Below are 26,990 nucleotides of genomic sequence, written 5' to 3'. Positions count from 1 at the left end.
TTCATTTTTAGTTTTGGTCACACTGGCATGGCACTGAGAGAGAGCCATTGTGATTGAGACGTTGAGACGGGCAAAACTAAAATATAGTAAATTTCAATAAAAATAGAATAAGCGTACATTACAAAGCCAGGTTAGGTGACACGGTTATCCTGACTTCCAGGATTTTTATTCCGACTTCCTGGATTTTGCTGACGATGTTTGATGTGGTTTCAAGCAAAACATCATCACCAATTTCAGGTTGTGAGATTGGTCCTTTAACTTGCTGGTTAGATGGGCATTAATAACTGTTGCATTAAAACGCGTGTAAACGTGACCATTTTATTTGCTTGGCTGCGTAGGTTGGTGGAGGTTATTGTGACAAGATATTGTTCAGATCATGACATGGCCTGACAAAGAAAAAACAATTGTGAATCACAATCTTGGCTGAGGAAAGCTACATATCTGGCTGCTTTTCTGTAAAATAATAAAGTGATGGAACACAAGTTTTTTTATCACTGGAATTAAATAACAATCCATCAATAGAGGAGCCTGCCAATCAATTTTTCCAAAGAACATTTGTTTAAGCAAGGGATACCACATACAATTTTAGTTGCATTGTAATATGGGGGTCTGAGATGCTTGGATTTTATAATACCCCCTAGCATATTTATCTTACCACATCCCCCAGTGCATCTACTGCACACACTCGTGTTTGTCGTGTGTGTATCGGGCGTGGCGCTGGCCACCCACCCCCTCGCGTGCCGTTTCGGCCTTCATAGGTGCTCGTTACCAGCACTTGCTCAACAGTCTGTTAAAGCTATATGGGGGATCCTTGTATCTGGCTTCTGGTCAGCTTTGGTATTCAGCACAAGCTGGATATTTTGGCCTATAAAGCTGTGCGCGGTCTTGGCTCTACGTACCTGCGGGCCCGGTTGGTCCCTTGTTCGACTGGGGGCCTACTTGCTGCAATCGTCAAAGTAGGGCCTGACTGCCAGCCACGGATCCGGCACCCGATGCCCCCGGGTGGTCGTGCCTTCTTGGGCGCCGCTCCTAGGACCTGGAATGCCTTGCCAGGTGCAGCGCCGTGCACTCAGATTACCCCGTGTGTTCAGGAGGGAATGAAGGGACTCGCTATCTCCTCGTTGATTTTCCTCCGTAGTAGTACTTGTATGCTGTGTATGCTGAACTTTTTTCGCACCGGACGTAGCCAACCGTGCTAATCGGAGTTGGACAAGAAACTTAACGCAAAAATCCGTTCTCAAGAATGAGTTTTAATTTTAGATTTAAAAGAGCACAGCTCCAGTGGCTTCCTAATATTGGAAGGAAGAGCGTTCCAGACCGCCGCGAAAGCGCATCTGAAAGCGCGCGATGTGGTGATCATCATTTTTAAATCCTTTATATTAAGTTGGCTTGCTTGCTTAGGACCGTGCAAATCTTTAGGTCGTTTTTTAACCCACTTCCCGTGATCCAATCGAGCTGACATTTTCCACACAGACTCGTTGTGCGTGACAATTAATGTTAGTGAAAATTTTTTTGAAAATTTTTACACTTTTTAGGACAAAAATATTATATTTCATTACCAATTGCTTAATGGTGCAATGCAATCATCTGACCCATAGGTGGCAGCCATCTCAAGCCAGAGGACGAGAGGACTCTAGCCGCCACGCATATAAAGGCTTTATAGTGAAAAACTTTGTTTTTACGGGTTATACTTATTCGATGGTTAGCCAAAAGTCGCTTTGAGGATGACCGGACTTTGCGTGACTGTTTATCCTCCTTGACGAGATCAGCAAGGTATTGTGGTTCCTTTGTGGCGAGCACTTTGTGTTTAATGAGCACGACCTTATCGTTTCCATATTTCACCTGATTGCATCTCCGAATTTGTTTGTACGATGTTTTGTTACCCCCTTGAGTGGGTGGGGGCGGGGGTGATATTACATCTCAAATACAACCTTAAAAATGTCACTCCCAATCCCAGGCACACTGTGTATTCCACTGCTACTCTAGGCTTTCGATTCGGGTGCCCAGACGGTAAGGGGGGGACCCTTGTGAGATTTCAAATAAAATTACAATTTCGTGAAGGTCACTGAGTAAATGAGTGTGCTTTTTTTCAAATTCATATGAGCAAAAAAAAAAAAAAACACTCGTGCTTTTTTATTTTACCTGCAGAAACATCGATTCGCTTCATCAGTTTGATCAAAGCGAGGACTAACAAAAGCCACAGTTGAGGAAACTTTTGAGGCCTTCATAAAAAATTCACCATTTTCTTTCACGAAATTTTGCATTGGCTCGGTTGAGCAAATATTAACCTTTCGGTGGTCTCTTTTGTTAAATCTCTGCAGCATCTTTTGCTCTTTTAATATAATTCATAAAAACTAAATGTCATCTCCTTTATTTAATGAAAGGCTCCAGTGGAAGTACCCCCCCACCATCCCCATTATAAATGTTCTCGTCAGCCTTCCAAAGTAGACAGTAAGGAAAATAAGTTTTTTTGCATGTAAGACTGTCTCTTTAGTGTATTATATTCATTATGCACTTTACCAAGTATTTCATAAATCATTGTCGTGCTTCACATTCTGCAAGAGGCCCGAGTTTTTGCTCTTAAGAGCATTTGTTAGTTCCACTGGCTTGTTCACTGGTAAATGATGGGAAGGCTCGGGCTAAAGAATTTCCTCATTTGCGTCTCCCCACCACCACATGAAACACTACGCGTGCGCTGCAACTTGCCAGTGAAGGATATGATAATAGCAAGCAAAGTGCGCCGCACAGCTTCTGTTTATTCATCATTGTCTTTGGGGCACATCGCTGGGAAAAGCAGACAGTGTTCTGTCTGCGAACACTCGCTTCTGTGTGGGCACGCTCCTGCTGCTGCTGTTGGTGCTGCTGCTGCTGACGTTGCTGCTTAAGGTGTCCGAGCTCAGGCTCGCCAGCACATTGCGTGCGAGTGTGCGCACGCGTGTGCACGCCCGTGCGCGCATGCTGGTCGCCAAGACCGGCGATTCTCAGGGGCACCGGGGCAGCACTGTGGCGTTTGCATCGGTCGAGGTGGTCGTGGCGGGGTGGGGCTTGTGGGGTGGCTGCGGGAGTATTTGGAAAAAAAATATTTTGGGAGGTGGTTGCGGAGGGCATTGTGTGGGGGTGAAGAAGGGAGAAGTGAAGGGAGAGAGAGACAGGCAGCGCGGGGAGACAGACGGTCGCTTTAATGTATGCGATGCGTCTTTGCTGTGCGGAGGTGGAGAGAGAGCGACCTGGTTTGCCCAAATACTTTAGCGTCGGGGCTGGGAGGGGGGCGAACGGAGCCTGTGCAGGAGCCTTCACTAAACCCGTAATGATACCCCTGACATTTACCCAATCCCGTTAGCCCAGAGTGACAAGAATCTTTGTACACCTTAAAATACAAAATTTGGCAAGGGAAATTAAATAAAAATGTCAACCTGTCCTTTTCCCGGGCAGTGTTTACATCGGAGCCATCCGTTTCAATTTTCTTGTGTTTGTTTAAAACAGAGAGAGAGAAAATAAAAGTACGTGTTGTGAATGATTAGAAAGTGTAATAAATAAATAACGCGAGCGCTCCTCTCTCTCCCTTTCAAAGCCGCGGATGGCTTTTCGAGAGCAATGAAACGGTGTCGAGTTTATCGCCAAGCGTGGTCTGCTTGTCGGAGATTCCACGCATCTGGTTGAAATTCACCCTCGACAGTCATAACACCGTGAGCACGGGCGCGAAGCGTAATTAAAACAAAGCTAGACTCGCACTCGGCTATTTTTGTTAAAGCTCGTCTGAAGTGCATCGGTGTGAGAAAAAAAAAATCGATGTACATTTTTGGACCCAAGGGCAATGTAATATTTCCATGCGTCTGCGTGTTGTTTTCGATGGGGGGAGATTTTAACGAGGCCTGTTTCTATATTCCTCACAAACGCGGTGGAGTGCTCTCACCGAGTAAACTGATTAGGGTCTAAACTACAGCGTGATCTTGAGCACTAAGTCTGCAAAAAATTAATTACAGTTTTCAGTCCTGCGTGGCAGTGCCAATGCAGTGTGTATGTTCACTTTCACACCTTTAATTCCTCCAACAAAGAACTTCTGCAATGGGTGAGGAGTAAAACAAAACCCATATTGACCCAAAAAAAGGCTAAATGAAATGCAGACTGAGAATATTGTTTGCATCATGAGCCAACTTATTATAATAAAAACCTTTGTAACCTTTGTATCCCGGTTTAACTCTCGCCGCACTCAAACGTATTGTAGTTATTATCTGCCACGTATAAAACCTGAAGTTTAACAATTGCATTTTAATAATGTACACCTCGATTCACACGTCGTGGTGAAGAGCTTTAAGGCAAGTGCTCGTGCTTGACATGCATTCATCTCAGGCCTTCGAGAAAGACAGGAATTTCCTTTCTGGTGAAACAAAGACAGATATTCCCCATATAGCCCTAACAGACTGTCGGGGCAAGTGCCGTTAGCAAGCACCTATGAAGGCCAGAACGGCACACGAGCGGGTGGGTGGCCAGAACCACGCCCGGCCGCCTTTGTCTTCCCAGTGGGGATGTTTACACACCGCACCAGGTACTCATTTGAGGCTGAGTCGACCTAGGGGAGCCCCAGAACTGGTTCAGATAATCGTCACCGATGTTGGTTGTGAGCGGGTATGGAACTCGGGTCGCCAGGTTCGAAGCGCGGCACGCTAACCGCGACACTAACGCTCCCCACAGCAGCACATACACATGCTGGGGTAGCCCAAGTAAAATCATTTATCTTAAAATAATCAGAGTAATACATTTTTATATAGCACTTTTCATTGATAGATTACAAATAATTTTAACACTCCATAACTATAATGTTTTTTAAGTGCCATACAGCTGTTCATGAAGCAAAATTGTAGGCTTCAAGCTTCTTCTTGCTGCCCTGTCTTTGCAGGTGGAGCAATTCAAGCAAGATCCATGCCCATTCAAGTGTCTGCACTCGATATTCAACGCGGAGACCGGCGATGTGGTGTACTCCTACAAGGAGTACGGGCACCTTCAGGTAACATCCTGGGACGGATTCCACGTAGCTTCCGCCGACACATGCCCCGGAATGATTTCTCCAAATGAGTCGGACTGCAGGTCGATTGTACGTACGGTTAAACACGAGGCTGGTGTTACTCCACAGGTACTTAACCTTGACAGTGCCAGTTTACGTGCACACGGTTTGACTTTCATAATTGATAATGGTGCTGTCGGATAAGCCAGTGGCAAGTATGTATTGATTGTGCTGCAATTAAATATGAATATTGTCCTCTGAGTTGCCTAGAATGCCAATTAAACTGACACCAATTTTAAGGTTGCGGTTAAATATTAAATCAAAACAACAATTTATAGTTATTGGTTCTTTCGGTAAAGTCACGTAGAAGGGAAATAATACAATAATAAAAATAAAACATAAAATAATAAAATAATAAACACCTGACGACGGCTGCTTGTGTTGTGGCCGAAACGTCGTGAGAATTTTATTTTATAATGTTTTATTTTTTTATTATTTCCACTCTACGTGACTTTACCGAAAGAACCAAGAAGATGAATCCCTGCAGTCACAAAAGCTTTAAATCGAAACAATTTATAGCTCACATTTACTTATATATTTTTTTGTAAACTAGAATTTAAAATATTAAATGACAAACAGTTATGTACATACTATAACCATGAGCTTTTGGGTTAAAAAATAGGTCATTTAAGTTCCTTTTGTACAGAAACAAGAATTAATTTGAGATAAACGAAAGAACCCTGTTCTGCTTTATCATCTGCAGCGTACAGATCTGAATCTGCACTGATCCTCCCAAAGTCGTTGGGATCCTATCCTAAATGTTACAATAACAATTCATGTTCTCAAGCACAAACAGTGGGGTGCAGCCGAGAATACAAATCTTATCGGATGCCCTCGCAAAAAAAACGAAGCGCTTCTCGCAACCGATAGCGCCCGGCTCTTTATTTCTTTATTCTACTACAAATCGCCGCTCTGTTTCCTCGCTCCGAAACATGACACGTCCGTTGATGCGCTCGCTTTTGTGGGAGTGAAATTAGTCGCGTTGCGGATCGTTGTCAGTATCGCTCGTTGATAAGGCTCAAAGCCAGCTCCTCCCCTCGCTCAGGGCTCAAGTGCAACAGGGCCGCAACGGATTGGGAGGTGGCTCATCGCCGGCTTCGTATCGACCTGCCCAATCAATGGCACGCCGTGGCAGCTGTCTGTCCTACCCAGGCCGGAGAGCTCTCTGTCAGCCCTCCCACTTGCACCCTTTGTTCTGCCCGTACCTGGCCCTGAAGAGCACAGATGGACGGGAGGGGCTGTGCTCTTTTATTCAGGCTGACATTCTGTCAGGCCGTCTCTAGTGGGGGTGTCTGGAAGGGTATTCATTTGCTAATAACCACCCTTCAGAAGACTGTATCAAATGCCATTCTGCTGTGGATAGAAAAGCCACCTTAAGGTGCGGCAACATTACATTTCCTTTCGTGTTATTTGGGAAACACTTTTCGCCGTGATGGAAGCGGTCAGGAATACTGGGCGTGACTGTTGAGTAGATTTCACTTCTTCTCACTTAGCTCACGTTTAGCAGATGTTTGTTCAGCCCCCTCCCGACGATCACCGTGCCCTTTTTTTTCAGTTTAGCTCGAAATGAGTGTAACTTTTGAAAGCTTCAATTGAAATGTCAACAATGCTACAGTTGTTTTTTTAGGCTAATAGCAATGATTATATCTGCCAACTTTTGAGCATGGTAGATGTTTTGATGGTGGAGACACATAGGTAGATGCGAGCGAATGCTGTTGCCCCTTGAGGCTGTGAATTATCCACCGGGATTAAGAAATGGTGGTGGGCACTGGGCAGGGTAAGTGGGTTTGTTCAAGAATGTATAAATGAGAACTGAAAACATTTCTCACTCTCTCCGTAATTGATTTCATCATTCATAAAATAACCACGAGAGAAAAAACCAATGCATGCATCGATTGAGTTTATTTAAAACGAAACAATTATTTCCATAGAACAGAAAACATTTTACCAAACTATAACCAGACACTTACTCAAATCGATCACATTTTAATCACAGAGCTTAGCCATAACACCGTGAGCATGGGCGCGATGCGTTATCATCCAACATGAAAACAGGTGCATTGGAAAATCCAATGGAACAGATGCACATTTCTACAAATGTATTACATACTCCTAATGTGGAATTTTAGAGAGTATTTGTTGACTTGAAGGCTAGACAGATATATATTACTAGGGGTTGTTCAGGGGCGACTGCGGCGCCCCTGAACAACCATTTACGGCCTTCGGCCAGGAAAGTCACGAAAAATGTTTTGCAAACGAACGACGCATTCACGCAAGCACCCGATGCTCCGTTTTGCAGTTTTAAAATGAAACATCTTTGAATTGTGTTATGTTTTGAATTAGATAATTTGATTTCTTCATTCAAAGCTTATTTCATTTTACATCTGGAAGACTTGATTGAAAACGACATTTAGTGTGAATTTTCTCTTGTCGTTAAGTAGATGGCCTTGCTGGGGGTTCGGTTCGATGTGGACTTTCACCTGTTTGGGATTGCGGGATCGAGATAAGGCGACACAGAGCTGGTCGTGCGATAAGACCGCCGTCTGCAGATCGATGGCAACGTAATCGAACGTCTGTCCCTGCGCCCCCGTCGTTCATGCAGGGGGCACGTAGGTTTGCAGCGCCCCCTGCATGAAAACGACAGAAAGTGCAGCGTTCATCACAGATAAAGTTGTACGCTTATATTAGAGTATAGTATCATCGGTGACAAATACAGGATTTGCATTCAATACCCATGTGCCTTGACAGGTCAGAATGTTTCTCAGACGTTGGCTTCACTTGCATTCACGTGTTTTTTTTTTGCTGTCAAGCCCTATCATCTCGTTGTTTAAGATTTGATTTCGCATAGCCAAAGTCTCCACTCGTGCATTTCTCGGCGCAATACGACGCAAAATCGTGGCTTATGCACGAGTCACGGCGAGCGCCGGAGTTGTCCCCGTTTTTGTTTTCCCTTTCCGTCGGGGGTCGGCGTTCGCGAGAAACCAATCGCGCGTGCACTCGGGGACCCGAGCCCACTGCCAGCAAAGTGCAAACGTCACCACCAATGTGAAATTGTGTGCTGGCCTGCAGGAAGGCACACCGCTGTGCGGTGCCGTTGCAGCCCATTGCGTCCGCCCCTCCTCCCTTTAGTGATTGTGTGTAAAATGCACTCCATTGACATTTTTAAATCCCCGCTATGATTTTTTTCATCGTGTATATCTCAACTACACAGCGGTGCCGTGTCACCTGCAATTCTATTTGCATACCGCTTGCCAAATCTGATTCGGGCAACTGCTACTACACGTTGGTCGATGATTTGGTCGTGGTTTTATGAGATCAAGTTAATTTGTTTCTGCCTTCCTGCGTGCCTCTTCAGCCGTTGCTTTTTGGCCGTGACAGAACCTCGGCATTTCTCTCGTTTTGTAAAATTGATCGTGGCAGTCGCAGCCCTGACTTGTCGCCAGGGTCCTTACAAAATACTATTTGTGAGATGTAATACTTTTTAACCGTGTCCTCCCCCCCTCATCCCCTGCCCTCATTTTGCATTCTAAAAAAAAACAACATTGTCTAGATTGATGCTGTGTCACTCTTCCTCCTCTATCTGGTGGAAATGATTGCATCCGGCCTTCAGATCATCTACAGCACAGATGAGGTAAAAATGGCTAAATGTGAACATTTCTTATCAAGTATATTATATATAAACATAGCCGTTCATATCACACTTGCTATTAATTTGAATTCATAACACATTCCCACAATCATGGACATTCTTGCATACCAAAGTATTCTCATACGTCTGCATTCAATGTTATATAATATTTATTTTCTGTTTGAGGAGTTTAAAATTGCTGTTAATCGTGTTACTTATGGACTTCTGTAATAAAAAAAAATATTTACTTGCAAACACGGCAATACATTTAACACATAAGCTTTTGTGACCGATATTATGATTCATCGTGGAATTTTGGTTAAGATCGCCGTGCGAGTAAAATGTAAAATGTTTGTCGTACACCCTGCTCAACCCGACACAGTCAATTAACAAAGTCGTCACGTCAACAAACCTGCTGATTTATTACCGCTTCAGCACACCGGTATTGTTGGGAGAGCCATCCAAAACAATTAACTAATTGGGTACTCTATTCGGTATGATTCATGATTAATGCTAAGAAAACAAATGCATACATTGTCTTATGCTTATTGCACATGTACACGTACTTCACATGCAAATGTGCACACGTAACTAAAAACTTTAATATATGCTTATGCAGAACAATTGTTTTTTTATTAACTTCATGGTAAAACTGTGAGCTTTGGATTGGTCCTTTTTTATTCACTGTAACATCTTCATGAAAAAAATGTATTCACATTTTTGCTGCTATATTTCCCCATGATGGAGGTGGCATTTTATGCTGTTCTGCATGCAGAGTAATTGCCTTTGTAATGGCTTTTATGTCAGAAAATCACCGCCTATGAATTGTGTGCTTGATGCGTAATCCTCTGTCTGCTATTCATGTAAGCCTGGAATTTGGGGTAATGAGTTCGCACAGCGTGCCACATAATTGTTATTGTAATAAAATGTCAGCACCAGTCACCTCGTTACCTGCGATGATGTGGATTTATTTTATTAATAGCCCAGTTTTATTTATAATTTTAAAGACAAAAAACGACTTTAAGTGTAATATTAGGGTTTCTTTTCATTTCCCTTTTTTCGCCAAATTCCACACGATTGGATTTATAAACTGTTGTTTGCTAGAGAGAGGAGAGAAAAAGAAAAAACATGATTTGGAAATAGAAGTGGAATTTTCCCTGATTATTATATTTTTGTTTATATACAATTGGGCTGCTTACACATTTTCTTTCATACTCGAAAGGATATGAGTCCCTAAAGGATAAGAGTCACGGTTTTTTTTTAGCAGTTAAGTAAAAAAAACTTCGCTGGAAAATAAATGTTACGGAACCTCAGGGGGGGCGGCGGTTTAAGTAGAGATACCAGCGCTGTAATAAGACAAACCTTTAGATCCTGATACTCTTCATGGTGTCTCGTCTCTTACGTGGCACAGTGCCCCCTAGCCACGGCTCTGTGGCATAGGCTGAGCTGATGCCCAGGGAGGAAGAAGAGAGTGTACTTAACGAACAATCCAGTACCCCTGGAGGCAAGTCATTTCAGGCTTTGGTCACCCACACAAGCACTGATCAGAATCGGGCCCCCGCTGAGCTGCGCAGATCTGCGAAGGTCATCCCCTGAGGTGGCACGTCCGATCGAAAGTTTAACTTTTGTCGCCCCGATGCTTGTTTCGGAAGGTCGCGTTTGTTCAGAACCTGGTGTACTGCGTTGAGAGGGCTTACCGCGTGCCGGATTACGGAATGTGGGAGCGCGGCAGCAAGTACAACAACAACAGCACGGAGCTGCACTCCAGGTACACTTCGCGCACAACAACACCGTCCGGAAATCTACGAGCGGCACAGGGGCCCTCCCTCCCTCTGCCCCGCGCGGCCGTTGTGACGCGGAGCAATTCGCACGTGGTTGTCGTGATTGTCTCGCTACAAGGCGCGCTGCGGCGGCCCGCGGGTGAATACGTTGGAAAGGCACGGAGCGCTTGCGGGCATAGGGGAAGAAGAGATGAGGGGAGAGGAATGGTTGGGGGCTGGGGTTGGGGGGAAGAGGAGGGCGGAGGGTTGTGTGTGGAGTTTATAATCTTTATAATTAGCCCCGAATGGCAAGCCTCCATTGAAGGTACACAACATTGGTGTAATGGGCCTCAGCCATGCTGATAAGACTCATATTCTTAGGTTTTTTCGGTAAAGTCACGTAGGTAAAACATCAAAATTAATGAAAATTAAATAAAATAAAACAAAAATCACGACGTTTCGGAGGCAACACAAGTCTCCGTCATCAAGTGGGACCGTCACAGCCGAATTAGCTGCATCAAGTGAGGCAATGATTCAAGATGTAATCCCTTATAAGCAAGTTGAAGGGGGGAGGAGAGGGGATGGCTCATCAGAATGTGGTAGCCAATGAGCCCCCCCCTCTCCTCCCCCCTTTAACTTGCTTATAAGGGATTACATCTTGAATCATTGCCTCACTTGATGCAGCTAATTCGGCTGTGACGGTCCCACCTGATGACGGAGACTTGTGTTGCCTCCGAAACGTCGTGATTTTTGTTTTATTTTATTTTATTTTCATTAATTTTGATGTTTTACCTACGTGACTTTACCGAAAAAACCTAAGAATATGAATCCTTGCAGTCACGAATGCTTCAAATCTAGAACTGATAAGACTCATTTATATCCAAACTTGTTCAAGGTTTACTAATAGGGTTTTTCCCCTTTTTTCTGGCAACAAAACTGACACCTTTTGCAAGGAATCATGCTTACATTAACCACAATACTTGCAGTCAAATGCAAACAAAAAACAATACTCTGATAATTTATGCATTGTCTTTGAAACTGATTGGTCCACACCAGAGACAGCTTTCTTTGGAGCCTAGTCTCATATGGCATTTGACTGCAAGTATTGTGGTTAATGTAAGCATGATTCCTTACAAAAGGTGTCAGTTTTGTTGCCAGAAAAAAGGGGAAAACCTCTATTAGTATATTTTGCTACTGGCAAAGGAGGTCCCATGATATTGTTCAAGGTTGTCTTGCTTAAACAAATGATGCTGGGCAGCATAGGTACAGAGCTCCAATCAGCAATGGACTAAGAGTACATTTTATTTGAGTGATTAATAAAACGCCTTGGCAAACGTGTATTATTACTCATGTTAACATTCGGGACCACCTTAAACTCGCACGTGCATGTACAGTGCAAAATCTCCAAGTTGCAAGTTTGTAAGGTGCACCGAAACACTCCACAGCACAGTCTAAAGTTTGTGTCACACATTGCCATTCCGTATTCGCATTTTGGTGCGTATGGGGTTAAACATGCTGCAATTGTTGTCATGTAAGCCTGCGTTTGCATAGACCGCATTTTAAGATGATGGAAGTTGCATCAAAAAATAATGCTAATCCCATTACCTTCCCTTTGAACGACGTCAAATACCGATGCAAGTATTATCCCAAATGTGGTTTTGTTATTCATATGGATGCATCCTGTTCTTCTGATGCCATTTATATAAAAAAAGTAACCATTGATGTCTTAAGAGCTTAGCCCGGGATACAAAGGCTTAACTCCAAAGTGTAAAATTCGACATTGTTTATTGTTTAGTATCTACCAATTGCTGTGACAGCCCACAAGAGCACACTTGTTTATCCTCTGCGTCGGCTATATTTGACCGCTTTATTCCCCGGCAGTGTCGTACGTGATTTTCCAGCGTGGATTTAATTTAATCTATTGCATGTTTGTTGTGAGCAAACCTGGCGTTGTTACCAGAGCCGTATTTTTAAAAAATGTATATTACTAAGTTAACTACAATGTTTTAGTGTTTATCCCTTTCAAATACTCATATTACTTGATTGTTACAGAATCATTACTCTTGTGCGTGGCCGTGTGGGGGACCAATATAGTAGATCCTATTATCCGCAAATGTACTCCACTTTTTCGATTTAAAGCTTTCGTGACTGCAGGGATTCATATTCTTGGTTCTTTCGGTAAAGTCACGTAGAAGGGAAATAATAAAATAATAAAATGAAACATAATGCAATAAAATTCTCACGACGTTTCGGCCACAACGCAAGCAGCCGTCCTCAGGTGAAGAAACAGAGCTGTTAGGATGCTGTCTTTCCGACAGCTCTGTTTCTTCACCTGAGGACGGCTGCTTGCGTTGCGGCCGAAACGTCGTGAGAATTTAATTTAATTATGTTTTATTTGTATTACTTTATTATTTCCCTTTTACGTGAATATGTACTCCACTTATCTCTGGGGAAATATTTGCACATTTTCTCAGATAATCGGAGTATTTTTTCCAATGAACTCTTATGCATGAAAAGAATTGTGGATAATTGTGGATAATTGGAGTAATGACATTTTTCTTTAGTGCATGCAATGGAATAGGGATGGTCAATACCTGTGGATAATTATAATTCATTTGCCACGCAACTCTTCTTAGTCCATGGAAATTTGGAGGATGATATGAAATCCATGTCCAGATGATAGGAAGAAAAGGGCCACGGATAATTGGGACTAACTCTATAGCTTTCTATAAATAGTAGGATTCATGGGTAATAGTGTTGTGGAGAAGAGGAGTTCTTACTTCATCAAGACATGTCCCTGTTTTATTCGTATACATTACGATAAATAGCACTTGATTTTAATTAACCTTCACAAAGGATTTATATATGGGTTCTCTAGCAGTGACGTAAAAAAGTGAGAAAAGTTCTCAGAGTTTTTTCTTTGAAATTATATGTGCGTACCATTAGTGTGTCTAAAACAAATTTTATTTCACACACAATTGTGTGCATTGCATAACTTGTAATGAAAGGGGAGTGCAGTGTCCTGATGAGGTACCACCTCAATTCCTATGTGCCTTTATTATAGACTCCGAACATTCACACTCACATTTTGATTGCGAGGAAAATGGCTGCCAAGAAACAGAAACAAGTTAATTCTCTGGCCGTTTAAAAATAAATTGCCACTAAGAGTAGCTTTTACTTAGCTTTCAATAATTTCTTACTTGTAGACCATTCATGACCACTTAATAGCCGATGTGGCTGAACTAAATACACACTAAGTGCAGAGTTTAGTCTCTGCCAAAGCCTGGCTGTTTTACTCGATATTTCAGTGTTACCCTTGTGTGAGTGAGTGGCATTTCCTTTGACACATTCAGTTTAAGTACAGCTTTATTATGGAAAGGTGGTGAATTTTATATTTCGGGGCAAAAAAAAAAAGGAATGAGTCGGAGAGCAAGTTTCAACGGCTCCTTTCCCGGTGGTGGTGGTAGGCTGCGTGGCACGTGAAGAACTGCTCGGTTCATCTTGCAGAAACCTCTGGCCTGCAGCGAGCCTTAGAATCTGAGGCCAGGTGTGCCTCCCCCACGCCCTCTGTCCGTGGCTTTCGTCTCCAGTAGCAGGCCCTTTTGTACCCAACGCTGCCATACTGCTGCCCGTCACATGTAGCAGTTGGTGCTTACACGGAAATTTGCAGTGAGTGCAGGAACAGTCATAAAATATTTACAATCTCAGTGGGGGCACATTCATTTTGTGAGACTATAATGTTCGTGCGAGTGTGTTTGTGTTAGAGTGGGTATGTATAAAGCATGTGGGGAGTCATGGCGCGGTCGTTAGCGCACTGCACTACGAAGCCGGCGACCCGAGTTCGATTCTCGCTCACGGCCAACGCCAGTGACATATATCTGAACTGGTCTTGCGCCCTTCCTAGGTCGACTTAGCCTTAAATGTGTACCTCGTGCGGTGCGTAAACATCATCGCTAGAGATACAAATGCACCCGTCTCATGTGCCATATCGACCTTTATAGGTGCTTCTTAAGATCACTTGCTGCCACAGTCTGTTAAAGTTCAGAAACTCAGGTCCATGCACTCTATGGATGTGACTGACCGCCGTTTTTTTAGTAAACGTTGGTTAGACTGGCTTTTTATCTTGTTATATGTACGTGTAGGCATTGAACTAGTAACTCATCTCCACAGCAGTTCAATACATTGATCACAATTGAGACTAATTGCTATCAAGAGTCGGTTCTTTTTTAAATCCTTTATATTAAGTTCGCTTGCTTGCTTAGGACCGTGCAAATCTTTCGGTCGTTTTTTAACCCACTTCCCGTGATCCAATCGAGCTGACATTTTCCACACAGACTCGTTGTGCGTGACAATTAATGTTCGTGAAATTTTTTTCCCAAAATTTTACACTTATTAGGACAAAAAATATTTTATTTAATTACCAATTGCTTAATGGTGCAATGCAATCATCTGACCTATAGGTGGCAGCCATCTCAAGCCAGAGGACGAGAGGACTCTAGCCGCCACGCATATAAAGGATTTATAGTGAAAAACTTTGTTTTTACGGGTTATACTTGTTCTCATGTTTACCTTATCGTTGATATGAGGAGGCTTATCGCATCCTATGCTCGGAGGTTCTGAGAGTCTTGTGTCGTTGAAGAAGGGGGTTTACCGTATTCATTGCAAAAACTACTGAGGCATCTCCTCAGTGTGTCAGGTAAGGCCCTGGCAAGGATTATGCAATATTGCCATGCCAGCCATGCAGAGCAGGAGTTTGAGGAGCCCCACTGTGGCTTCAGGCTGGGGCAGTGCTGTACAGATGTGATATTTTTTTGTCCGTCTGCTACAGCAGAGCTGTAGGGAATTTCAATAGGACGTAAGTCTCTCGACCTGGTCAAGAAGCCAGGGCTTGAGTTATTCGTCATGCTTGTGGCGGTCCCTGACCCCGTGCTCAGAATAATGAAGGACCTTCATGATGGTGGGCAAGCCAGGGTAAAGCTACGGAGCTGAGAGTCGGAGCCGTATCCTATTCACCTTTGTGTGCTATAGGGATGTTCTGTAGCCCCTACATTACTCGACCTTCAAGTTCTAGAAGCTTTCCATGGCTTTATCAGACGAATTTGTATCTGTTACAGATACAATGGTAGGCCGATAGAATCCCAGGTGCAGTCAAGGGATGACTCTACTGGACAATCATGTTATCTATGCTGCTGGTCTGGTAACTTCCATGTGAGAGGATATTTCTACCCAGAACCTGGAACGTGCCATTTAGAGGCAGGGCCTTACCATCAGCTTCACCAAATGCACCTGCCTGGTTATGTTATGTCAACAAATACTCCACCCCACCAACTCTACATATGAGCAATGGGGCAATTGTGGAGAGAGTGGAGGAAATCCCAGACTTGGGCAGTATGCTCATTACCGGCGCTCTGTTTTGCAGCAAGAGGTTTCACTTCAAATCATTTGGATGTTGCTCTGGAAGCTGTCTGGCCTGATGCTCCGTACGGAACAGGTCTTCTCAGCCACAGTTACTCCCTCTGAACCGCCTTGAAACAACCAGGCTGGGTTGCCTAAGATCCATCCTGTTTCCAACCAGACTGGATTGTGTAAGGAGCTCACAGATCCTTGAAAGATCTCGATACAGTATCTTCTTCTATCAAATGAGGCTGCATTTGTTGAGTTATGTAGTCCTCATGCCTAGCCATTGTGTGTCCAAGCAGCTTATGTGGTCTAGATAGAGGGCGCGAGAGAAAATATGGGCTAATGTGGCATGAGAGGATGTGGCATGAGAGGATTTGGAGCTTATTCGTCTGACCGAAAGATTGGTACCAGCATTGTCAAGATAAGCCTTTGTGAAGTGGGCTCTTAAAATGCGCTACTGGGCAGTAAGAAGCAGTCGCCCGCCAACAACAATGGAGTGAGGAAGACCGATGCTCACAACATTGAGTAGAGCCCTGGGTGACTAAAATGCAGCAAGTTGGTGTAGTGTCGAGCACAGGTGGGGGAGCATATCTGCGAGTCATCTTAGGTGACCCATAGTACTGGAGTCTGTCCCGTGACCTATAAGCAAACCCTTCAACACTTCACGTGGCCTCAAAGTGCATCTAGCTTGGTGATGTCACCGCCACTTAGTGGCGCACGGTTGCTGTCCTCATCTGCTGCGTGTGAACTCATCTCGAATGTAATTACCAAGAGCATTCCCGGTCCTCGGCACCGGACGTGACACTGGATGTGACGTGCGCGACGGGCAGCTTCCCAGCCCGGTGCCAATTACCAGGTGCCTTTTACCGGTGCGCGTATCCCTCGAAGGAAAATTAAAACGTTCGGAAAGGGCACGCCACAAACGACACCAAATGCAACATTGCTCCTCCCAACTCCATCATACCAGCGGGCAGCAGCAGTAGCGGAAGCTGATCGCGAAGGCTTGGGTGACGTGCGACGCTGCTCCGCTGTTTCTGTGCAGTACGCGCGCGCACGCGAAAAGGGAATGTGAGTGATGTGACGCGCACTGGACTCTTAATTTCGCCAGTGCCATTAATTCTGTCCGAGTCGAGTGCCGAGGTGTCGTGCAAGGGAAGAGGGTTTCGCCACGAAAAGAGCTCTCGGCGTAACGAACACGCAGGCTTATTAATTGGCGTGTGACAGTGCGTCAATTCATCGTCAAGATTTGAGTCTCACGCTCACGATACGTGCATTAAATCGGGCTTGTGAGAATACATAGATTCGCATTCATGGCAATTAAATGCAACTTTTGCATTTCGGTTGATGGAGGAGACATTATCCTGCAAATGGGATGGGATGAAATGAGAAACAATACTAATGAGACCTAGAAAAGAATCGATACATTAATCGAATTGAGGGATGGTGTATGATTAAATTCCTTTTCATTAAAGTGTTTAGCGTTTCATGTGATTGTGCGAATGTGTTTATATGATTAGGCAAACAATTTGCTTTGATTTTGGCCAGGGAAGAGTCCATTAATTTAGCAAGCCTTTATTGTTTAATGTAGACCTGGAGCAATGTATAAAGCTAACAGTATATCTTGCATCCTAGAAAATGTATGATTTTACATTTTACAGTATCTCTTCATATTGGGGTTGAAATAAATTTACGCGACAAGAGATGTTGGATCAGCTTGTAGAGATATTCATGCATTCACTTGTACAATCGGCTACTCTACTCTGTTATGTGCATACCGTTACACGCACGTGCAGTAACATCTACTCCGCATATGAGAAGAGGCTTCGTCCAACTAAACCTGTGCTCATTCGACTGTCTGTACATCACAGAATTGCCTCTTCTCTTCACTGATCTGCTTGCCTTGCTTTCATTGCAGTTCTGTAGGTTTGGCCAAAGCTGCTTTGGAGGCTATTAACGGCTTCAACCTCTTCGGGAAACAGGTATGACAGCGCTCTGTGCGGTGTACGTACGTTACCGTATGTTTCAATTCTTCAGAACCGTACGTAGGCGACCGTGCTCATTGGAGGTGTGGGGGAAGAACAGAAAACTATAACACAAAAGAGCAGCTTGAAAGAAATGAGTTTTCGGTCTAGACGATTTAAAAGTGCATAGCTCCAGTGGCTTTACTAATATTGAACGCAAGAGCTGTTCCAGACGGCCTTGGAAGCTCGTGAAGCGGTCACCAAAAGAGCGCGATGCGGTCAACTGTGTTCCATCTGCGTGCAGTGTCACGTTTGCCTCGCGGGGCCTGATGTGGTGTAATTTAGGTCTTAAGTTTTTGTAACTGCAATGTTCCATACTCTTTGGTTCTTTCGGTAAAGTCACGTAGGTATAAAATAAAAAAACTTTCGTATATTTTTTTTTAATTAAAAATGTTAAAATTAAAATTTTAATTAAAAGTTTTTTTTAATAAAAAAGTTTTTTCTTTTCTTTTATACCTACGTGACTTTACCGAAAGAACCAAAGGGCCTGATGTGCGTTCAAACTGCATTGCCATTTCACAGTTTTAAGCGTTAGGCACTGCACTCGTTTGTAAAATTCCCACTTGAATCCAACTCCGGAGTTTCCATGAAAATGGACAATAGATTGTGTGGGGAGCAGCAGTGTAGCGGTTAGTGCGCTGTGCTACAAATCCGGCGGCCCGAGTTAGATTCCCGCTCACGGCCAAACGCCGGTGACAATTATCTTGAATAGGTCCTGGGTCATCCCTAGGTCAAATTAGCCTCAAATAAGTACTTGGTGCGGTGTGTCAACAGGGGGTCTCGGGAGACAAAGGGGGTAGGGTGTGGTGTTGGCTACCCACTCCTTCATGTCCCGTGCCAGCCTTCATAAGCGCTCACTAACAGCACTTGCATCAACAGTATGTTAAGGCTATATGGAGAATCTCTTTCTTTGTGTTTTTTGTCTATGTTGTTGGTTGTGTGCCTTGGCTTCGCGCTGGTATTTGTCCATATGGTGGTATCGACACTCGCAGCATCTTTACCTTGTCTGGCGTGTCGGTTACCACCTGTGATGAGCCGTACTAAAAATTATAAAATCTAGATTTTTTCATTTTATTGGACAAGGTAAAAGTGCAGCCCTGGATTGCTTGCTCACGCGTCTGCCGGTGTTTGCTTATTATTGACTCTGAGTGAAATGGTTAGAAGAGGTTGAGAGTGATCGAGATGCACTTGACGTACGCAAGATGTTTCCGGATCTAGGTGCACGACAGTTCACTTCCGTGTGGTGCCTTTGGCTTCATGTAACCACATCAATGAGACAAGTCGCATACACAGGGACTCAGCCCTGCGCTACTTTTGGGTTCTCCGGTTCAAAGCAGCACGATGGGCAAGCAATACATAAATTAAACACATTTTTTTTTTACGATTTTTAAATGTGGTACTTCAACTATCTGTCAAAAGGCGTCTGTAGTGAGCGTTGAGAAACAATCATTCATCTCCAGGTGAGCTCATGTCCTCCAGAGTCAATCTTGTATTTTGTAAGGGGGAAGTGTTTCTTCCACTCGGTATCTTACTCAGCTGTCTACGACCTTTGGTTCTTGAGTTATAAGCACAATGACAAGCATATCAAAATAAATAAATAGCCGTATGGTTTGGTAGTTATCACTTGAACTTAATCGTGTTTTTTTGTTTTCTCGATATGGTCACTTGTTTCTACTAATCTGCAATATCCGTGCGTACAAGGGTAGTTTGGTTTGGTAATTATCACTTGAACTTAATCGTGTTTTTTTGTTTTCTCGATATGGTCACTTGTATATACTAATCTGCAATATCCGTGCGTACAAGGGTAGAGCGGTGGTGCAGGTCTAACACCGGTGGGAAGCGATATCTGAAACAGTCTTAAGCCGTCCATGCACCAACCCGCACTGACACATGGTGAGCATGGTGAAGTATGGTGAAACCACCCCCGTGGCTGGCATGGCATGTTGGGGTTGAGTGAGGGGGGGGGGAGGCCTTCATCCGCTGATCAGCGGATTTTGACAGAAGGGGTGGTATATTGTGCAATGATATATATTTTTTTACACGAAGGAAACTCTTTATAACAGAATTAATGAGGCGTGCACATTTCTTTGTGTTTGACTGCTCTTCATTTTTCACCCACGTCGTCATTGTGCTCACTCTTTCTGGCCACTGCCAAGTTTTTTTTATAAAAAATAATAATAATCCTGACTTCAATTGAACAAACTCTATCATTTAATGAACTACATTGGCCGCTTCAATTGGCTGGCGTTCGTCAGCCGAGCCATCACAAAGGCATCGTAACAAAATGCGCCATTTATCTGCTCGTTACTGTGCTGGCAAAATAAAAATTGGAGGCACAGGGAGAAGCCTATAAAGCATGAATCTGAGATGAGGCATTGCCAATAATCCGTAATAACTTGCGATACTTTAAAGACAACATTTGTACGGCTTTTATGTTGGAATTATTTATCCCCGAGTATATTTCAGACTTGCTGTCGCAGTTATAAAGCGTGATTGTTTTTTTCACGAGCTGGGACTTTTATTTATGAAGGTGGCCAATGATTTGATGTATAAAGCATAAGAAGTAACTCTTGGAAATATTGAAACAAATCCAAAGGGGGGCACAGCACTGTTAACTTTCAGCGCCAAATGGCCTTCACATTTAGCACTGCTAGCCGTCGAGTTTATTATTGTAAAAAATAATTAACAACTCGCAGTTTTTTTAGCATTCCTATGAAATGCAAAGCAGAGGACGAGGGTCTATGACCTGCCGTAACTTTGAAAGGGCCCGATTTGCTTTTTTTTTTCGTCTCGCGTCAACGCCAATGGGTGCGCTCACGAATTTTTAATCGGCCGTTGCGTACGTAGAGAGAGAGAGAGAGCAGAACACCCGTGCCACTGCAGTCCGCTTGCGGCGAACCCACGGGGGCAAACATCAACTCAACTGTCGGAGTGTCCCATGAATCTGACTTGAGAGGGCAGTCTGCCCTTAGCCTCCCACGCTGGCGACCCATCCCCTTGCACCCTCTTAGCCAGCCCCCCCTCCCGCCCCCCCGCCCCAACTGCTGCCTGATGAGTGCATCCCTGCACTTCAGCTGTCATCCTTTTGTACTCCGCCGACTGCATTGGACCTAATCAAGGGCAGACACGGATTCTCGGAGACAGTCTGTTTACTCCAGAAATAGGTCTCGGGCAGCAAAGAGTCTTTATCTGCCCGCCAGAGAGGGAGGCGTGACACGGGCTTAATGACACGCTACCCATCCAGCTGTTTAGCGTTAAGTTTATTTTATTTAGCTAATTCATTCGATGAGCTACGACGCGGTGTGTTCCTGCGCGCGTGTGTTCACGTGGCGATGTGTTGCTTTTTCGCGCTGTGCTGCAATTTTGATAATTCATTGGTTATTTCTTGGTTATGCACAGCAGTTCAAATTGGTATGTGCGCATTGTACGTGTGTCTTATAATAAATACTTTCCCTGATGTTCTATGTTTAGCTAGTACAAGGAGGCTGCAGTGGCTAGGTAAACAATGTACTGGTCCCACCACCACCTCAAATGCTCCATTGGCTTGTGAAAGAGAACTCACCCGAACAGTTCGGTGAGGCTTAAAATGAGAGCTTTCTCTTGGTGTTTGTGTGCACGTGCCTGTCATATAAGGTTCACAAACGGGAATTTAAAATAAAAAATATTGTGCCTTGGCTTGACTGCAATGAGAGTCAAACTTTCGACACCCAATGTTTGTCCGATTTTATTAACTTTTTTTTTGTCAGGGCAGATGGCTGATATATTTGTTCAGTATTATGACAGAATGCCTCTTAATGAACATAGCTCTGTATTATTACAGCCACTGCTAGAAGACAGAATGTTCAAGTTGTTGTTCATTTAAAAAAGTTAATGTGGTCCTTTACTTCTGTGCTGTTTTGGCGTGTAAATTCATAAATCAGGCCCAAAATGTTATGAAAGAGCTATTAAATCAATCTTGTTCAGACTTACTACTACCGCTCACTTAGCTTTTTTTTATTATTTCTTTGGGCTGTCATTTGCTTAATCTTAACAACAGAGCGGCCCACAGAATTGGCTGCGAATGCAAAAAAATGTAATGTTAAGTTATAATTCATATCCTAGATTTTTCTTTCAAACCTCACCAAGGCACAGCCTGATATGCCCTGCCGAGACCAGGCCCCAGGGTAACATTAGACGCTTCCTTAGCAAGTTCCCGGCTGCATCGACTTGGCAATTGTGTTTGGCTCGCTGCTGATAGAGCGTACTATTTTCCTGATTTATGGAGTGTGCCGTGGGTATAGGTCCATGCCAAATCGATAGCAATACAGGGTGTTATCGGCTGCCACTGTGATCTTTATGGCCGGTGCACAACATCGGATCTCTGTGCCAAGCCGCAGAATTCACCGTGTGCTCAGGCCTGTTATTTACAGCGGCACTTGCTGAAGGTAATGTGTTGCAGTGAGCCAAGTTTGCAGGGTTTTTTCCCACTCTTTGTTTTGGGGGAATTAAGGTGGCGATAATTTGCTTCGTAAGATTCCTGTGTTTTTGTTGAAATGTTTACTGCTCGGTAGGATCTGGCGACCACCAGATATTTCCAAGTGATGTTTTAGTTTTTCAATTGGCTTAATTTGATTATAAATCTTTGTTTCTTTTGCATGGTGGGGGTCAACTGTTTTTTTCTTTCTTCATATTTACCCTCGGCTAGATAGACTGTAAATTAAATGTTCGTGTGTTGTGCGATATCGGCACGCTATCAATGCAAGTTGTGTCTAGTGGATCTGGTTACAGAGAGAGAGGGCGGGTGTTATTACACACAAGCACACGAAGCTTCTCTTCCATGGGGTATCCGAGTGGTCTCAAAAGTTTAGCCACTGAGCTGGTACTGCCAAGATCCTGGGTTTGAAGTCCAGCTCAGCCACCAATGACCACACACACACACCAAATCCCCCCCCCCCTCCGCCCCCTGTTAAATTTGGTTCTGCACTTTGGCTAAATTTGAGATATCACAATTAATAATATTAGTCGAGCAACAAAACATTATTGTCACGTGACAGGGATGGGTGGGACAGTGCTGCTGCCTGTGTGGAACAGTGGTCACTTGAAGAGACCTCAGAGGGCAATCCTATGGTGTCCACTTCCGCCAGGGGCCGTACCTCTGACACGAGGTTTGCACTGCGCCGTGAGAGATATGATTGACTGCTTCGTCTCATGATATGACACTGGTAGCGCAATTGGGAGGACAATTTGTTAAAAAAAAAATTCCCATAGTTCAGCATTGAAATTTGTGCATATCCTAAAAACTTGTATTTGAATTATATAAAATATAGGCTTTTACTCCTGTGTTTGAAGGGGGCGTCCACGATTCATCAAAGAAAGACTCAGCGAGCCTAAAAAGTATTTTTCATGTGGGTTCTGCGTTGACTATTTTTTGTTAAGTTTTTAATGAGAGGTTTGCGCGTGGGAGGGAACTGGAGCATAGAGAGAAACTCGACACTTTTAGGGACTACATCTCAAAGGCCCACCCAGGCAGGTCCTGAACCCGTTGGCTATAACTTCCACTTCCCTTGCCAATTCGTAGCCCAGCACGTTTGGACGTTTCACAGTACGTGTTCACACAACTCGTTTACGCTATGACACGGTTCTTCCATGAGGGAATACGCACCGTGACCACGCAGAACAGGCCCGCTGTTTTCACGCGCTTTCTGAGCAGGTCGATGACGGAACTACATTTTTGAGCTGTGCGGCTGTGCGGTATGGTACGGTACGCGGTTAGATACAGTACCGCGGCATCGTATCTCGCGAAACTTTATCGTTACGTTATTTATGGGGAGATTGCTTTCGCTTAAGGTGTTTTTCCGCTTAACGCATCACTTTTCAGGAAGGCATCTATAAGTACCGCATTAAGCGAGGACTTTTTGTACTTGATGGAATTTGCTCGATCGATCAACGCTGGATAACAGAGTAAGTCGGTAAGTCGACTCGGGCAGACAATTGACACTCGGCTGTGTTAAGTTCACATTTTATTTTAACATGGGGGTCTTGTTTAAGCCACGCCCAGGGCACGTTTGAAGGCGTGCTTGCGGGAAACGGCCCGTAGCTCCGCGTCATTTTATTCTGCGGAGGGTGGGGTGGCCTGCGAGCTGTAATCTCATCTCATTGGCATTTCGGAACGATCCTGCTGTGCCGTCTGCGGAGGTGGATCGCCGTGCGCCATGCTCGGTCGCAAATGAACCCTTTCCCATTCCGAAACGTCTGCGAGTTGCAGGTTGGGTGTCCCGTTCACCTCTCAATCTCGGAACGCGCAAGCGGTTCGGCATTAATTTCATTCTGCGAGGCGTGGCGGCGTTGTTTTTAAAGACGTCGTACTCACCGCAGAGAACCATAGCGACACGACCGCGCTCTACGATAGCTGGCGCCAAACTGCGCCACACGCCTCCCGCATGGCCTTGTGGGAGACTCGGTACGTCTTTTGACCTGAAGACGTCCCGTCAAAATGAATTTGTTTTACACGTACGTCGTCGGTACGGGAATAGGGTTAAGCACCCGCATTCCGGTAACTTGCCCGCGCCGCCGTCTCCCGAGCTGAAACGAATTAACATGGGGGGGGGGGTGCCCGTTCATCAAATTGTACGACAGTGGTGGATGAAAGAGGGGGAGAGGCGGCAGGCATGCCATCCGAACATGTGTCTTTAATGGGACCTCCTTTGAGAATAGGTTTTCCCCTTTTTTCTGGCAACAAAACAGGTGTTGAGATGTTTAAACACCAAACTGAAACCCTTTACAAGGAATCGTGTCTGCGTTAACCACAATAATTGTGGTCAGAATGCAAACAAAAAACATACTCTGATAATATATGCATTGTCATTGAAACTGATTGGTCCACACCAGAGACAGCTTTCTTTTGAGCCTAGTCTCAAAAGGGTATTAGACCAGAGGACGCCAAAAGGCGTACAGCCCAAAGACAATGCACTATCAGAGTAATGAGAGCTCGGGGTGAGCAGCTACATCATGGGACCTCCTTTGCCAGTACCACAATATGAGAATTTGAACTGTGAACCTCTGCGACAAGCGGCGAATCAGCTACCTCTGGGCAATGTCACCAACCGTACGCTTGAGATGAATATATATTTTATGTTTAAAAGGCTACCTGTGTTTCGCGTCTGTCAAAAGGGCCCTGCGTGGGAAGTTTAAGGAAGGGACACCCAAACCCTGCTCAAATAGGTCGGCAACCTACTTTCCCACCCTGTAGGCACAAGCGAGTGCCTCGCCGACATGATAATTAGACCCTCCGTTTCACAGGCTGTACGAAATCCTAATTATATTTTGCGCCGCACTCGTTTTATTTCATACATTTCATGCAGACAGCTTTGTTCGACTTTCGGCCACAGAAGATCCAAGCGTGTTAGATCAAGGTCACAGTGCCCGTCTCCGTGCGTGTAACTGGTGGAGTAGCAGTGTCCGGTCTTTGACGCACTGCTCTACCAATCCAATGACCAGGTTTCGATTTCCAGCTGTGGTGATTATCTCAAACTGGTTCTGGGCCTCCCCTAGTTTGACTCGGCCTTAAACGGGTACTTGGTTCAGTGTGTACACGTCAGCATTGGGGAGACGAAGGTGGGCGGGTGCTGGCCATACCTCGTGGGTCATGCCGGCCTTCATAGGTGCCCACTTAACAGAACTTGCCCAGCAGTTTCAATGGTTTGGGTTTATTATGGCACAGGTAATAAGTATAACCCGTAAAAACAAAGTTTTTCACTATAAATCCTTTATATGCGTGGCAGCGAACTTAATATAAAGGATTTAAAAATATATTCGCCTGTGGAGGACACGGGGATCGATCCCGCGACCTTTGGCATGGGAAGCGAGGGCGCTACCGACTGCGCTACTCCACCACGGCCTGTGGAGGGGTTACGCTCTGGGCTCTTATACTGTGACGTTCAGCCAAAGCGATGAATGAGTTCTATTTGAATATATGTAAAATATTTTTTTTTGCCTAAAAAGTGTAAAATGTTGGGAATTTTTTTTCACGAACAGTAATTGTCTGGCACAACGAGTCTGTGTTGAAAATGTCAGCTCGATTAGATCACGGGAAGTGGGTTAAAAAACGACCGAAAGATTTGCACGGTCGTAAGCAAGCAAGCAAGCACGCAAGCAAGCACGCAAGCAAGCAAGCATGCGAACTTAATATAAAGGATTTAAAATGGTATATTGGGGGTCTGTCGTCGTATTTAAAGTGTTGATCATCAGCAAAATTCGGTGCTAGCCATGCAAAGGATTGCTGTTCAGAAATACGGAATTCTACGGTCTTGCAAGATTATCGCTGTTCGTGATGACAATCTGGATTCTCTCCAAAGGGACACTTGGTGATGAGTGACATTCCAATACTTTTAGAAAACGCCGTGCCGTTTGGCCGGCGGTTGAGGTTGGAAACGTAATCGCAAAAGAAAGTTAAGGAGTCTTGAGTTCCACCTTCAATCCGCATGCTGTGACTTAGCAAAGATAGTAAGAGAAAGGAAATGCTCCCGCGGCATGGCATCTTCACCGCCAGGCACCAGCCTTGAAAATAACACGTGGCATGTGAAATACGTACGATGTGGCAGGGTTTAATTGGCGGACGCGTGTTGTTTTTGGGGCAGTGCAATTAGTGTCTATTATTGTCACAGTGCTCACAATTTCGCAGATGTTTTCCATCGTTTATATTTAGCAATGCCTGTCATTAATGTAACGGACCTGTCGAAAAAATGCATATTGAATGTTTTTTTACGTGCAAACATCGCGTTATGTAACGTGGAAACAACAACAAAAACCCACGTCGGGAATTTTTCCAGTTTCGCTGTGTGCACTCGTAAAAACTCGCGTGCGTGACTATTTGTGCAAGTTAAAGCAGGATGACACACGTATTAGGATGCCACTGGGAGCTATCCACTTTTGAATCTAGATTGAAAACGTATTTCTTTCGAAACTGCTTTTTATCTTTAGTTTTTTTGTCCTTCCCCCTACCCCCGCACCTTCGAATAGCACGGTTGGCTAGGTACGGCACGAAAGAAGTTCAACATACACACAGCCCCTCCGATTAGCACGGTTGGCTAGGTATGGTGCGAAAGAAGTTCAACATACACACAGCCCCTCCGAATAGCACG

General features: G+C 44.4%; 1 protein-coding gene across 3 annotated transcripts in view; it reads left to right on the top strand.

Annotated features, from left to right (window-relative positions):
• PHKB (phosphorylase kinase regulatory subunit beta) overlaps positions 1-26,990 on the top strand; it is a 197,446-nt gene that overhangs the window by 46,075 nt on the left and 124,381 nt on the right. For all 3 annotated transcript variants that reach the window (XM_061548725.1, XM_061548726.1, XM_061548727.1), the window contains 4 exons: positions 4,898-5,005; positions 8,613-8,693; positions 10,343-10,458; positions 17,766-17,829. In XM_061548725.1, coding sequence (XP_061404709.1) covers positions 4,898-5,005; positions 8,613-8,693; positions 10,343-10,458; positions 17,766-17,829 — 369 coding nt within the window. The remainder of the gene's footprint in view (positions 1-4,897; positions 5,006-8,612; positions 8,694-10,342; positions 10,459-17,765; positions 17,830-26,990) is intronic.

Source organism: Lethenteron reissneri, chromosome 9 (genome assembly GCF_015708825.2).
Source record: "Lethenteron reissneri isolate LAM-NWPU_2019-01 chromosome 9, ASM1570882v1, whole genome shotgun sequence".
Classification (NCBI taxonomy): Eukaryota; Metazoa; Chordata; class Hyperoartia; order Petromyzontiformes; family Petromyzontidae; genus Lethenteron; species Lethenteron reissneri.
Note: the sequence above shows the minus strand (reverse complement) of the source record. Positions and strands in the feature narration are given on the sequence as shown.